At 41.2% G+C, this 16510-nt stretch overlaps 1 protein-coding gene across 1 annotated transcript in view; it reads left to right on the top strand.

The window, feature by feature from the left end:
• LOC308523134 (ankyrin repeat domain-containing protein 26-like) overlaps nucleotides 1-15340 on the top strand; it is a 76586-nt gene extending 61246 nt beyond the window's left edge. Inside the window, exon 18 of the mRNA XM_081096819.1 lies at nucleotides 14047-15340. Within this exon, the coding sequence (XP_080952945.1) occupies nucleotides 14047-14062 (16 nt within the window). The 3' untranslated portion in view covers nucleotides 14063-15340. The remainder of the gene's footprint in view (nucleotides 1-14046) is intronic.
• The last annotated feature ends 1170 nt before the right edge of the window (nucleotides 15341-16510 follow it).

The raw sequence follows: 16510 nt of genomic DNA, 5'->3' as shown, positions 1-16510 counted from the left end.
TGTTCATTTAGATCACAATCGTCCAGTATTCTGAGTTTCCTTCTGGAGAATTATCATTTTCTTTCTGTGTTAGTGTTACTATGGTGGTCCAGGCTGCTTGATGGGTTGGTTGTTCCTCTGCTGGCACATTTGAAGTGCTGAACACTTTTCTTAGGAATGTTGTGATTTTCACAATTCAGCAGGTTGATAATTTCAGGTCTTTCTTTTGTTTTCCAGTAGATGGTGGTATAGCGCAGTTTTTCTTTTCTCTTACCTGTACTGCTGAAGCTTGGGGAGGGTGTGCAGTGAGTCAAGGTGTGTGAGGCTTACCCTTGGACATGGGAGTGGCAGCTTGGGTAATTAGGGTGGTGGGTGCCAATGCTGTATCCTGGTCGCCTGGGCCTCAGGGCACCCCATGGTGGTAGGTGTGGGTGTGGCCAGTTGAGGGGAGCCAGTTTGCGAGCCCACTGAGCTGCTGCCTCATTCCCTTTGGCCACTGGCAGCACTGTTCTGTGGCTGGAGGCTGGAGACTTGGCTCTGCTGCTGTTACTGGTCTGTGGTGGTGTGGGCACAGCTGCAACTGGGGAGGGATCTGGATTTGGGGAGGAGGAGGGACTCCTACTGAGCAGTGGTGTGGGCACTGCACCCTGCCTCCCCCACCAGTAGTACTGTGTTTGCTAGGGCTGTAAGTTCAGCCTTGTCCTTGGAGAACTGCAGGAGGGGCCTGTCCCTGCTCCTCTCTCTATTCTGCCTCTTCTGCACATCCCAAGACGCCCACTATCGAGGTGAGTAGAGGTGCCTTTGTTGGGTTCTAGATGTTCCACTTGTTGTAGATTTAAGAGGAGACACACTTTGTCATGATGCTGACGTCACACACTGAAATACCCATTTCAATCAATGCACGATGGTTTATGGTTTTAATTATGTTTTTATGGTGTTTTTCATGCAGGGAAAGGTAGCTCAGGCCTGTGCTAAGTGAGACTTCAACCTCTTTTTCTCAGTTTGCTTCATCATAACACAACATAGAAGAGCAAAGCTAAGAATTTCTAGACAGCCTTTAGGCCAAATACAGTCTCAGTTGTTACAAATTTGTAAAACTGGGCTACTGGTACAAAAAAAAAATCAAATGCTTTTGTAAATTGTTAAGCTAAACTATGATGCAGACTTGAAATGTCCTCACCAGAAAATCAGAAAATGTCTCATTTTGCAAAATGAAGAGGGAAAAGAATGTTAATGCAGAAGCAATGCAAGGGAAGATATTTGTGAAAATGTTTTTGTTTAACTAATATTTTGGGAGGAATGAGGTGCTTACTCTTAGTATTTCTTTATAAATTGAAAAAAATAGTTGATTTTAAACTTAACATTGTATTTTCAAGGTATACATAGTTTCCTTGTGGGGCATTAGTTCACCAAATCATGCTAGACTCAGGAAGAGAGAGTCTGAAGCACCAATCTACCAAGATACAGAGATAGGTCGCCAAATTTCTATAGCAGTAGGGATTACAAAATTCTTAGACTTGTGGAAAGAAGGTGCTTTGTAGAGTCACTGGGAAGGTAATTATTGCCATTAGGAAAACAACTAATTCTATGAGAGATGGTAACATGTCTAAAATAATAGAAAGGGGTGGGTTTTGGGATGGGGCATTATAAAACAACAGACTTCTAAAGATTATTGAACTATGATTCTAAAGAATAAATGTTACAAATACATCAATATTGAATGTGTTTATCAATCCCATTTATTTGCAAAGTTTAGACATTTTGAACTATTCCTACTGTAGTGCTCTGTCTTATTCGGCATTGTTTTTTCTAACTTTAAGGACAATCCTATCTAATAAAAGAAAAACATGGTAATTGGCATATGACCGCTACCCTTCCCATTGGCTAATCAGCAAGATATGCAAATTAACTGCCAGCCAAGATGGCAGCTGGCAGCCAGGCAGCTTGAAGCTAACATGAGGCTTGCTTGCTTCAGTGACAGAGGACTCCAACGTTCCCCTCTTGCCGCTGCAGGCCTCTAAGCAACTCTAAGCAACTATGTAACAAATATAGAAGCTAAACAAAACCTCAGAAACCTGCTTTAGGCCCCCGGGCTTCAGCCAGCAGGATCGCAACATTGTAAGCAAAGGCCAGAAACCTACTTTCAGCAGCGGAGGCCTAAGAGCTGGAGCCAAGCCTCAAAGCTAAAGCTGGCCCAGAATAAACAAAGGAAAAAAAAGAAAAAAAGGAGCGGTTGGGAGCTTCGGTCACCCCCAGCCTGAAAACAGCCCTCAGCCCCCCACCCAGACTGGCCAGGCACTCCAGTGGGGACCCCCACCCTGAAGGGTTTGTGACCAGCTGCAAACAGCCATCATCCCTTCATCCAGGCTGGCCAGGCACCCCAGTGGGGACCCCCACCCTGATCCAGGACAGCCTTCAAGGCAAACCAGCCGGCACCCACCCATGCACCAGGCCTCTACCCTATATACTAAAAGGGTAATATGCCTCCCAGCACCAGGTTCAGCAGAGCCGTGAAGCCTCCATGCACCGGGATCAGCATGACAGGGGGCAGCGCTCAAACCCCCTGATTGCCTGCGGCTCTGTGTGTGACAGGGGGCGGGGCCACAACCTCCCTATCCACCCGGCTCTGTTCGTGACAGGGGAAGGCGCCCCAACCCCCTAATCAGCCCTGCTCTGTGCCTGATAGGGGGAAGCTCCCCAACCCCCTGATCACCCTGCGGCTCTGTGTGTGACCAGGTGCAGCACCCCAAGCCCCCACCACCCCAAGGGCTCTGCTCTGTGTGTGACGGGGTAGAGCCATAACCTTCCCATCGGCCCTGCCCTGAGTGTGAGAGTGGCGGCGCCCCAACCCCCTGATTGGCCCTGCTCTGTGCGTGACAGGAGGTGGTGCCGCAACCTGCCCATCGACCCTGCCTTGAGTGTGACAGGGGACGGTGCCCTAACCCCCCAATCGGCCCTACCCTGAGCGTGACTGAGGGTGGCATCACAACCTCCCGATCACCCTGCTCTGTGCATGACAGGGGGCGGCGCCCCAACTCCCCAATCAGCCCTGCTCTGAGCCCGACCAGGGGCTGCACCTAGGAATTGGGCCTGCCCTCTGCCACCCGGGAGCAGGCCTAAGCCAGCAGGTCGTTATCTCCTGAGGAGTCCCAGACTGCGAGAGGGCACAGGCCGGGCTGAGGGACCCCTCTCCCCCCCGAGTGCACAAATTTTTGTGCACCGGGCCTCTAGTCCTATATAATAAAAAGAAACATGCAAATTAGTCACCCCTCCACTATGCTAAAGCCGTGCTCACGATCCACAACCACCAGCCATGCCCACCAGCCAATGAAGAGTTAGTATGCAAATTAACCTGATAAAGATGGTGGGTAATTTGCATACACAGAGCAGAGTGGGAGATCCGGCAGGTTGGGGGACGTGGCTCCCTCAGTGGGGAAAACCAAGAGCCTGGGGAGCACCAGGAATTCTGGGAATAGTAGTTTTGGTGGCAGCCCCAGGGCCTGAAGTGGAAGCCCAGAGCAAGAGAAGCACCAGGAATGCTGAGAACTGTAGTTCTGATGGCAGCCTCAGGACCAGAAGCAGAAGCCCCGAGGGCAGGGAGCACCAGGAATGCCAGGAACCCTCTTTCTTCTAGAGCCTAGAGCAGTAGTTCTCAACCTTCTGGCCCTTTAAATACAGTTCCTCATGTTGTGACCCAACCACAAAATTATTTTCGTTGCTACTTCATAACTGTAATGTTGCTACTGTTATGAATTGTAATGTAAATATCTGATATGCAGGATGGTCTTAGGCGACTCCTGTGAAAGGGTCGTTCAACCACCGAAGGGGTCGCAACCCACAGGCTGAGAACTGCTGCACTAGAGCAAAGTGAGCTTGGAGCAAGTTACTGCTGAGGCTGGGGATGGAGGGAAAGCAAAGGCGACAGACATAAGTAAAGTCAGAGTGTCCAGGAAAAATTAAAGGGAAGATATCCTAAAACTTCCTGGAAGTCTCCACCAATGAAGCAAAGAAAAAAAAAAATGCCTCTATTAATCTGTGAGCAACAAACCAAACTGGGTTGGGGGTCTCAGACAATTCGCTCATATGATTGCAAAGACAGACAGAAACTCCCGATTAGAAAGAGCTCCCCTGAGGGCTCCCAGATTGGAGAGGGTGCAGGTCGAGCTGAGGTTCGCCCCCGGCTGCCAACCCCCCACCCAAAGTACCGCTCCAATCTGTGATTTCAGTTTTCTTCATGTTCATGATATTTAGGTTTGTTGCCTTTGTCGTCATTACATGGAGGTGAGCCTTGCCCAATTGATTCCATCTGTACTGGTACAGATTGTTACATATCTGATTTGCTAATTCTTACCATTAGTTTTCATATTCTAGTTTAATTCTGGATGTTGGTCCAATACATCAGAAGTGATTTCACAGTTTTATTTAACTTTGTTATTTAGTTTATTATAATAAGTTACAAAAGTTAAAATTAGCTTGAACAGACATATCACTACATTTTCTTGCACTTGGAATTGTTTTCTTAGAACTGAAAACTTAAAAATTTATTCCTGACAATTTTATAACACATAGAATTTCTCTGATTTCAAAATTTTTTATATTCAACTGTTTTTCAATATTTGTGTTCCTAACACAATGCATGTCACATAGTTCCTCATTATCCTTTCAATCTGTGTCAAATAGGGAGACTCAACTTTACATTGATTGATTTTGGGCTTTCGGTTCATTTCTAAGACTTTCAGAAAACATTAGAACTCTAATAATTCATGTAAATAATTTTTTCTATTTCTCAAATGTGTTTTCAGTTAACAACTCTTGCTATACAAATACATGAAAGCTAAAACAGTTACTATTCCTAAGACTTTAGCTTTGCACATGGCAGACAGAACATTGTGTCTCCACAAAATGTTGAGTCTCAGTGCTTCCTCACAAAACACAGACCACGTGTTTACATCAACAAGGCAGTGCCTTTCTACTCTGAATTTTACCTCTTTTCAAACTCTCACAGTGGTGATGCTGGTTTCTCAGAAGGCAGAAACAGAGCTTAACAAACTTGTTTATCACATCAATTATATGCTCTATATAATTCCTCATGTCTTCACTTTATTTTGTCCACTTAGACAATTGCCCTGTAGTCATTTTATCTTTTAAAGGCAACAGATAATTGCTCAACTTCTTCCTATGCTTTTTTGTCATTCATTTTTCTCTGTACTTAACTTTTCAGCTCCTTGATCAGCAAACTTTTCCTCAGTTCTTTTTTTTCTGCAATAAAATACATGTTTTTGATATTTACCAACTGATAATGTATTTCCTTCTCACATTAACCTGTTTACAATTAGATAATGAATTGCTATAGTTTAAATGGGCAAATGTACTTGATTTTATTATGTTTATATTACATTTATTTTTATAACATTTAAAATAAGGATGATATCAAAATTTAACTTAAAAATATCAGCCCTGACCAGTTTGGCTTAGGGGATAGAGCATCTGCCTGCGGACTGAGGGTGTCCCAGGTTCAATTCCGGTTAAGGGCATATGCTTTGATTGCGGGCACATCCCTGGTGTGGGGTGTGCAGGAGGCAACTGATCAATGTTTCTCTCTCATGGGTGTTTCTACCTCTCTATCCCTCTCCCGTCCTCTCTGTTAAAAAATCAATAAAATATATATAAAATATATATATCATTAGTTACTGACCATATATCACACATGGGAATGTAGATGTGTCTGTCGTTTGTATATGTGTATCAATTGGTCTCAAAAAGAGAAGGCAACATTATTTTTCAACCTGTAGTATCAAATGTAATAGAATGGTAGCCTATCAATAAATTAGTGTTAAATGAATGAACATATATTTGCATTTTTTGTGTTTTGCTGTTGTTGTTGGCTTCTCTGCATTTTTCTTTCAAAAATGTAACTTCCCCTCTTTAAAATGGGGGTTGTTTTGAACAATGTACATTAAGTATAAAGTCAAGAAAGGAGAAGACATTTCTGCAAGTGTAGAGTCGTCATCTTTCTTTTTGGAGCTGTGGTGGGGTAGATGGCAAATGACAGCCCTGTTTCCTTTTTGAGATGAGATCATAGAGTCAGGCAGATGGAAATGGACTTACCAGCTTGGTTACTCACACATAGTAAGGAATTGGAAAATGTGGTTTAGATGTGGGATCACATTGCCTCTGAACACTCATCCCAAATCAGGCAGTTTCACACCCAGTTGTGAGTGGAGGGAAGAAATACCTGACGCCTGTCCCTGGCAGGCTGCTCCCTGCAGAGATGAGAGCAGACCCAAGTTCATGTGACTGTGGGCAGCTATGTCTTTTTAAAGAAGTATTTGGGGCTAAGCAAGCATCTTCAGTTCCTTCTCTCAAGTGCACACATCAGACAACTCTTCCGTCCCCTCGTGAGGAAGGTAGAGAGAGCCTAAGGCCTCCTGTGGAGACTGGAGGGCAGAGAAGTGAAGGTGCTCCTATGATTTCTGATGGGGTTAAGTCATAATGGAAATTCAGTTCATGTCTTGTGTACAGACCAACTAAGGATGGAAGAGCTTGGGCAGAAGTATGCCAAATAGTAAAGAGAAATCTGTTCTGTGTTTTAAGTTTTGCTATAGATAACCCCCAACACAGATAATTCATTGTTGGTTGATTTTGGTAAACCAAGTTTTATTTGGAGGGAATGGATAGTTCCTTTAAGGAAGAATTTCCTTAGTTTAACTAAAAGATTTTCTCCTTCACGTTTCTTGTCCTGTGGCTAAATAATCTGTGCTTTATAAATTGAGTGTCAAGACTGCTACAAATAGGATTTATGATATTAATTTCTGTTCCTATATTTTTACTCATTGCTTAAAAATTGATAATTGAGTTACAACGCTATTATTTTGTGTCTCATGCTAAAACATTATTGAGCTACATGACAGTTTTACAGATTCATTTTCTCTGAGTTTTAAAGTTTTGTTTATTTTTCCATGAATATGAGGAAGGAGCTGGCACAGAACCTTAGGCCTTAGAGCCCACTTTGGGCCTGCAGCTACTTGGTTTTCTGACCTCAGGCAACCTGTAATCTCTCTGAGCTTTTGTTGCCTCTTGGGACAAATTAGGAACTTGGACTATGTCAGTGTTTTTCATTGGTTATGCTTATACGCCTCCAACAAGTCCTCCACTGTCCAAAAGAGAGACAGGAACCAGAAAGTAAATGAAACTCTGAGTAACCAAAAGAGCTGCCACAAAATAAAAACATTAAATATTGTGCAGTTTATTCGGGGGACATTAAAGCCTTCAAGCAGAATTGTGTATTTGGAGCCAAAGTTTCAAAATTTGTTTATCTGGTTTCTCAATTACTAACATATTAGAAATGACAATTAAGGGGAGGTAAAAAAGAGTAGCTGCTAATGATAGACAAACTGACATTAGCAAGAAATACAAGAAAGAAACAGAGTATGAAGGAAGATATACCAATTCCAAATCCTAGCAGTTTGTTCATATTTTTTTTGATGTTTTGTGACTTTATTTTTCAATTACATTTGACATTCAATATTAGTTTCGGGTGTACAACATAATGATTAGACATTTATATAACTTACGAAGTGATCACCCCATAAGTCTGGCACCCCTGGCACCATACATAATTATTACAATATATTTTTTTAATTAAATCTTTATTGTTCAGATTATTACAGTTGTTCCTCTTTTTTCCACCCATAGCTCTCCTCCACCCAGTTCCCACCCCACTCTCTGCCCTTACCCCCCACCACTGTCCACATCCATAGGTGGACAATTTTTGTCCAGTCTCTTCCCGCACCCCCCACACCCCTTTCCCCCCAAGAATTGTCAGTCCACTCCCTTTCTATGCCCCTGATTCTATTACATTCACCAGTTTATTCTGTTCATCAGATTATTTATTCACTTGATTTTTAGATTCACTTGTTGATAGATGTGTATTTGTTGTTCATAATTTGTATCTTTAGCTTTTTCTTCTTCTTCCTCTTCTTAAAGGATACCTTTCAGCATTTCATATAATACTGGTTTGGTTGTGATGAACTCCTTTAGCTTTTTCTTCTCTGTGAAGCTCTTTATCTGACCTTCAATTCTAAATGATAGCTTTGCTGGGTAAAGTTATCTTGGTTGTAGGTTCTTGCTATTCATCACTTTGAATATTTCATGCCACTTCCTTCTGGTCTGCATAGTTTCTGTTGAGAAATCAGCTGACAGTCATATGGGTACTCCCTTGTAGGTAGCTGACTGTTTTTCTCTTGCTGATTTTAAGTTTCTGTCTCTGTTTTTTGCTCTTGGCATTTTAATTATGATTTGCCTTGGTGTGGTCCTCTTTGATTTCTTTTGTTTGGGGGTCTCTGTGTTTCCCGAACTTGTAAGTCTATTTCTTTCACCAGGTAGGGGAAATTTTCTGTCATGATTTCTTCAAATAGGGTTTCAATATCTTTCTCTCTCTCTTCTTCTGGCACCCCCATAATGTTGATGTTGGTACGCTTGAAGTTGTCCCAGAGGCTCCTTACACTATCTTCATATTTTTGGATTTTTTGTTTGTTTGTTTTTCCAGTTGGGTGTTTTTTGCTTCTTCATATTTCTGATCTTTGACTAGATTCTTGCAATCCTCTAGTCTGCTATTGGAACTCTGTATAATATTTTTTATTTCAGTCAGTGTGTGCTTAATTTCTAGTTGGTCCTTTTTCATAACCTCGAGGGTCTCACTCAATTTCTTGAGGGTCTCACTAAATTTATCGGCAGTTTCTAGAAAATTCTTGAAAAACCTTATAAGTGTGGTTTTGAACTCTATATCCAGTAGTTTGCTTGCCTCCATTTCTGTCATTGTGACCTGTTTCTTTGTCTCTGCATTTTGGCTGCTTCCCTGTCTTGATAGAGTGGCTTCCTGTGCTAGGTGTCCTATAGGGCCCAGTGGCTCAGCCTCCCCAGTTACCTGAGGTGGACACTCTTGGTGCACCCCTTTCTGGGTTTTGTGCACAGCCTTGTTGTAGTTAAGCCTTGATTGTTGTAGGTATCACTGGGAGGAATTGACCTCCAGGCCAGTTGGCTGTGAGAATCAGCTGTGTCTACAGTGGGAGAACTTCTGTGCTTGGGTCACCCTTCTGGGGCAAGACTTGCTTCAGTGGGGATTTGGTGCTCACTGAGTCTGCCCCCTGAGTGTGTCCCTTATGGATCTGAGGAGTTGTAATCTGGATGGTCCCAATCTGAGCAATGGGTACACTGGCTCTTGGATCTCTAAGGAGGTGCTAATTTAGCCTCTGCCAGAGGCTACCCAGCAGGAGATACGGAGAGATCTGCAGATTCCTCTTCTTTGTTTGTGGTTTGGAGGTGCCCAGATGAGGCCCAGCTGTGAAGCAATGCAAGCTGCTATGGGGCCTTGGGCCTTCTTTTGGAAGTTCTGGGTCTCTCTGACCCAGCTGCAGTTTGTTAGGTAATTTTCAGATTGCAAAGGGCCAGGCCTTTCATATGCTAAAGCCTCTGGGTGGGGCGGGGGCTCAGGGGATCAACTGAGTGGACCAGCTATGGCTGCTCCTCAGTCCTACCCTAAGAGGCCCCGTGTCTCAGTGTCCTGAGATAATCATTGCAAGCCCCTCTGAGAGAAAGCCGCCCTCGAGTTCCGACCGATGCCAGACAGTCCAGTTTCTCCCTGTATGAGTCCGGGTCCCCAGAGACTCGCCCAGAACTGGAGTTCAGAGCAGTCGGGAGTTTGTGACTTTCTCCCAATTGAAAAAGACAACCGTGTCCTCAGTTGCCAGCCCTTTTCGAGTGCGCCTCCCTACCTCTGCACTTTACTTCCACACCTCCTCTGAGTCTCAGTGTGCTTTTCTCTTTCCTTCTAGTTGTAGAATTTCCACTCAGCCAGCCTTCCTGTGGTTCTGGATGATGTCCATTTTTTCTTCCAGTTGTATTTTTGAAGTGATTGTGCGAGGCAGCAACTTCTGGTGTTTATCTATGCTGCCATCTTGGTTTCTCCAATATTTTATGATTTAGAGTCTAAATCTGTTTAAAGAGAAAGAGAAATAATTTCTAATTTCAGCACCACAATAGTAACTTACAGGCACACACACACACTCTTGTATAATATTTCTATGAATGTTTATGTATTCTGATAAATCAGTTCATATTATTATATCCCATAGGCTGTTTTATAGATTGCTTTTTAAAATAACATTGACAATTTACCATATCAATAAATGTTGGTCCAAATTTGTAAATAATCATCTTATGTCGATTATTTTTTACAAATCTAAATTTAAGAATTACATAATTTGGTTATACTGATATATAATGCCATGTCACAATTTTATTAATATTTGAAATTCAAATATGTATGGCAATATTTTCATTATACTTTTGTCTCATGTGCTTTTTCATGTGTATTATCAGGAACTCACTGCTCAGATGCTAAGCTCAGTTTATTCCAATTTATTTTAATTATTATTTTCTAATATTCAAATTTTCACCACTTTTTTGGGGTGGGCATTCTCTCCAAGTTGGCTTTTATTTATTTATTCATTTTTCTTCCAAATGCCTCTGACAATATCACTGTTTTTGGAGAGCCACAGAATGCCCCAGGTTTCCCCTTCATTTTTACTTGATGCCAATTTCTCTTCCATGAGTCCTAGCCACCCTTAGTGGCAACCAGTACAATGGATACACTCTGGCCCTGGGAATGCCCATTAGACGTGACCACTGATGGGAGGCATGGTGACACAACAGGCTGCTTAAGGTGTGTTATTGGCAGAGATATTTCAAGTACTGACATTTCCAATGGAGTTATTCTATGTTTTTTTTGACATCATGTTTTACTACTAAGAACCTCTGAATTCATTTGTGTGTGTCTATTAGTATTTTCATAACTTTTCTTTCAGATTTGACATTCCATGTATTTTTACTCCAAATGATGGGCTTAAATTAGAGTTACAAAAATCTCTAAAAGGTTTTTGCAATTGTATATTTGTCAAAGTAAGTCTGTTTTTGAACTCGTTTTTGCTCTGTAAGTTGTTTAATTTACTGTCTTGAGTATTGTATTTTTAATAATTTTTAAATAAGTATTAGTTTTTCAAGTTTTGTCTTCCTTTTTGAAGTTGTTTTGACTAAACTAAGCCCTTTGACATATTCATATACATTTTAGAATTAGCTTATCAATGTCTACCAAGAAATCTTGCTGGGATGTTGATTGGCATTATGTTGACTCAATAGCTCAGTTTGGGAACAATCAATTCTTGATAATACTGAGTTTTCTAACTCATGAATCAAATATGTCTCTCCATGTATTTGGGTATCATTAGTTTTTGTTTTGTTTTTTATCAATGTTATAAGTTTGCAGTGTACAAGTCTTACACATCTTTTTGATCTATTTATCCCTAGGTGTTTCATAATTTTTACTATTAGTATTTGTACTTTTTTCAGAGTAGATGTTAGTATATACAACAGCAATGTGATATTCCTCTTGTGTTCTGCATTATTAAAAATCATTTATTAGTTCTAGTACTTTTCTTCCAGAAGACAATCGATATTCTACACAAATGATCATACGGTCGGTCTGTAAATAAAGGGTGTTTTATTTCTTCTCTTCAAATTCTCTTTATATTTCTCTTCTTGCCTGATTGCATGGACTACAGCCTCCACTATAATCTAGAATAGAAGCAGTGATGATTCCATCATTGTCAAATACTTCTTTATTCCTTACCTCATCTCTACAGAAATATTAGGCTGCTTAGTGTTGTCCCACATTTCACTGATACTCCTTATTTTGTTTCTCTTAGTCTTTTCCTTTGGATAGTTTCTGTTCCTCAACAGGAATTAAACTGTTCTTTTGAATTATCTACTATGCCTTTAATGTATTCATTGTATTACTACCTCACACATTTACAATTTTACTTTGTTCATTTTTATATCTTTCATGTCTCTTCTTTGCCTTATTAATATGTGGAGTGCAATTATGTTATCTATGTTAATGTTCTTTTTTTAAAAATTATAACATTTGTGTTATTTCTGAGTCAAATTTAACTAACTTAATCATTTTATGGGCCATCTTTCTCTTCCTCTTTATTTCCTTAGTAGTTTTTGATTGGATGCCAGACATAATGGATTTAACTTTGAAAGGTCCTGAGGATTTTAATGTTTTTATAAATGTTTTAAGCTTTTTCCTTGAATGTAGATAATTTATTTAGGAATAGTCTGTTATATGACTTTTTTAAAAAAATAATTTTTATTTCTTGTAGTATTATAAAGAGTATTACATATGTCTCCTTCCCCCTCCCCCTTGACATTCCCCCGGCCTCCCCTACTCCCTAGTGTCTTGTGTCCATTGGTTTTTCTTATATGCATATAAGTCCTTCAGTTGATCTCTTAACCCCTCCACCAAACCCTCCCCAGGTTTCCCACTGTAGTTTGACAGTCTGTTCAATGCTGCTCTGCCTCTGCATCTATCCCTGTTCATCAATCTATACTGGACCACATTATCCATTTCAACTTCACTGGGGCCATCCTGACCTCACCGGGACCATTTCAACCTCACCGGGGCCGTCCCGACCGCACCGGGGCTATCCCTACCTCACCGGTGCTGTTCCAGCCTCACCGGGGCTGTCTCGACATCACCGGGGCTATCCTGACCTCACTGGGGCCGTTTTGGTCTCACCGGGGCCATCCCAATCTCACTGGGACCGTCCCGACCTTACAGGTGCCATCCCAGCCTCACTGGGGCCGTCTAGGCCTCACCAGGGCCGTTTCAACCTCACTGGGGCTGTCCTGGCCTCACCGGGGCTGTTTCAACCTCACCGGGGCCATCCTGACCTTACCGGGGCCATTTCGGCCTCACTGGGGCTGTTTCAACATCAACGGGGCTGTTTCAACCTCACCGGGGCTGTCCCAACCTCACCGGGGCCATCCTGACTTCACTGGGGCCGTCTTGACCTCACCAGTGCCATCTCAACCTCACCAGGGCGATTCTGACCTCACCGGAGCCATTTTGGCCTCCCTGGGGCTGTCCCAACCTGACCGGGGCCGTCCCGACCTCCTCGGGGCCATCACAGCCTCCCCGGGGCCGTTTCAACCTCACCAGGGCCATTGCAGCCTCACCGGGGCCGTCCCAACCTCACCAGGGTCGTTCCAACCTCACCGGGGCCGTTTCAGCCTCACCGGGACCGTCCCAACTTCACCAGGGCCGTTTCACCCTCACTGGGGCCGTTTCAACCTCACCGGGGCCATCTCGGCCTCACTGGGGCTTTCTCGACCTGACCGGGGCTGTTTCAACCTCACCAGGGCTGTCCTGACCTCACTGGGGCCGTCCCAACCTCACTGCGGCAAGGACTTTCTTTTTAAAATTGGTTAGATGGAGCCAGAACCACGTTTAATCTGGGACTAGTAGTTCCCCACTACTGAGGCAAAACCCATTTCAATACTCTACCCAACACTCTGTGAATAACATGTTTTCAGAGAGGTTGTTGAGGATACACATGATAGGTGGTGAGGAGCGCTATTCCCTAATCCTTTAGGATGGGCCTTTCTGTGGCCTTGGGTAGTTTCTCACATGCATGTACTGATCCAGTCTCTTGCTGAATATGCTAGGGAACCCTTTGAGGAGATCTGGGGTTCTTGCTCTGTGTAATCCTATTCTTTCTGGTACATCCAGGATGAATATTAGCTCTGAGATTCACAAAGGGAAGTCACATTTCATGTATTATGTCATGTTTACCTATGGTCGGCCTGTGTGACTGTGGTTAAGTCACACACACATCCACCAATTGAAGGTGATTTAGAAATTCCCTCAGCTTCCTAGGACAGCTATGGATTAAGAGACCTTTTCTGATCTGAACCTGGACTAGTTCCTTGATTATGTGTAGTGAAGTAAATTGCATCTACATGTTAAATATGTATACTCATCATGTTTGACCATAAATGAAAATTTACCCTTAATATACTACCCTCCCATATTTATACTCAGAGTAACCTCATAAGCCACACGACAGGAATGATTGTTCATTTCCAATATACTATCATAATATAAATATTTTTTGCATAGCTCATAGCAAGTTGATGGTAACCAATATATTTTCTTTAATATTTTAGAAAGAAGCACTTTTAAATGAAAATATGGCTTATAATTTTCCAAAAATGCAAGAAAATGTGTTCACAAGAGAAATGTGTTCACATGGGAAAAAATGCATCTGATTACAGAGGACAAGATGGAACACGGTGTGAATGCAAGAGCTTTAAAAGTTGCTGTGGTTCTGTAGAAAGCACTCTTCCATGTATTTACACTAAAATTCTTTTTGTAAAACTTTGCTTACACTTGCTCTACTTGCTTTGTACCAGGCACAGTTCTAGGCATTTCCCTATTATAGTTCAAGGTGAAAAGATGATATAATGTAAAAAACAAACCCAAATAATCTTACCAATTGGTTCTGTGGCCAAGCTTGTCTATACTTCAGTTCTATCCAAATTTCCCTATACTTAATGTAGTTTTTTACACTGAAACTTGAAAAAGTTGCATGTAAGATAACAACTACATACATACCAATATAGTTTTCTGCTATTTTTTTAGCCATAAGGAATAATAGAGAATACCTGAGCAAAACAAAGGGAAGGAAGAATGGGAGGAGTTAGAGAAGGAAGGAAAGTAAGAAAGAATTGAAGGGAATAAAAGAAGGAAATGAAGAAAGTTTAAAGGAGGAACATCAGGTCAAGACTTGCCCTGCCTTCTTTCTACCACCTTTCTTTGATTTATAACATTATAAAACTATAGAGGACTCTATCATTTAAAATTGCATGGCCAGAATGCAAAAAATGTAGACCTGTTTTAATTATCAGTGACTGTGTAGTATCAGGAAAACATGATCATCTTCCATGCAGTTATCCTCAAAGCATCCATCCATCCTATCTGTCCCACTAGTCTTGTTTCTAGGTGAGAGCCTACCTATGTCACTCTAGTAAATTACTAACTATCCCCACCAGCTCTTAATTTAACCTACTTCAAACCCATTTTATTTAAACTACTACCTCATGATATTTTTAAAAACTCTTTTTATTGTTTCTTTTTCTGGACCCAAAACTTAAAGATCCCCATTACCTCTCAAATGAAGCTCAGACTTCTTAGGCAACCAACCATTCACCACATTCATCACTGTCTAGAGTCCACACCCAATCTAACCTTTTTACTTTATTTCACATATCACCCTGAAGAAGGCCGCTGCTATGACCTAAGCTTTACTTTTATAGACTCTTGAGCCAAACCACTGAAGTCCAAGTCCTGCTTCACCATTTTCCAACCATGTCAATAGCTTGGACAAGTAAACTCTCAAACCATGTAGAGTAAGAAAAGATTTCTTTAGAACTAGGCAAAATATTTAAACAAACACTTTGCAAAAAAAAATCATGGATGAGCACAGGATAAGATGCTCAGTAAGTGAGTAGACTAACAATGATGGCAAACCTACTCAATGATATACAACTGTACAATTAAAAGGAAGTGAACTGCTGATACACACAACAACATGGGTGAATCTAAAAATAACAGTCCTCTGTGAATTGAAATAGAAATAAAAACTGTATATTACATGATTCCACTTATATAGAATTCCAGAATATTGAAACATACAGTGATAAGGGGCAGATCACCGATTGTCTGCAGCCAGGGGCAGATGAAGGGATGGGCTACAAAGGGGCATAAGGAATCCCTCTAGGCATGTTGGATGTGGTCTTTTTCTTAATTGTGGTAATGATTCCACAGGTGTATTATAGCTCAGGATTCATAGAATCATATACATTCAGTGGATTACTTGTACAAATTATAACACAAGAATTAGATACATATAAAAATGGTTTTTGAACAAGGATATACATTGAGCTACAATTTTCAATAGAAAAAAATTAAATCATTCTTAATTTTCAATATGAATTTAATTTAATCCACTTGCCTACAACAATTCCACTAAAATCAGAACTTGTTCCTAATGTTCAAAGAAGCACATCATAACTAAAGCTTATTAGACTGCCAAAATGTCTTGGCCCAAGAGATCAGAATGTATCTTCATGTTTTTAGAATTTGGTTTTGAAAATATTTAGTATAATTACATTGATCTTCCTTTTTTATTATTAATATTGACCACCTACTACTGTCCATTCCTTCTATTATGAAGTGCAAATACGTGTTTTTTGGTGAATTTATATCTAAGCATTATAATCTGGTGAATAGTAACACAGGGTTGGGAAACATATATACCTGGGTGCATATTCACTCTCTGTCACCGACTAGCGATTTTCACCTGGGACAGGTTATTATTCTCACTGTAAAATGCAATACCAAGAATTCTTATTTCAGAGAAATACTATGGAGAATTATTGAGACATGTAAATGGTGCACAATCATGGTACTTATTACTTTCAATAATTACCAACTACTGCTCTTGTTTAGCAATTTCATTTTACATATGAGGTAACTAAATCTAGATAAGTTAATAGACTAATCCAAGATCATCAGTCATTCATTTTAAAGCCTGGTTCACCCCTATTTATTCTAAATACAGTTACTTTG

This window comes from Myotis nattereri (assembly GCF_964212035.1).
Source record: "Myotis nattereri genome assembly, chromosome: 1".
NCBI lineage: Eukaryota > Metazoa > Chordata > Mammalia > Chiroptera > Vespertilionidae > Myotis > Myotis nattereri.
The sequence above is the reverse complement of the archived record's forward strand: the minus strand, read 5'-3'. Positions and strand labels throughout refer to the sequence as shown.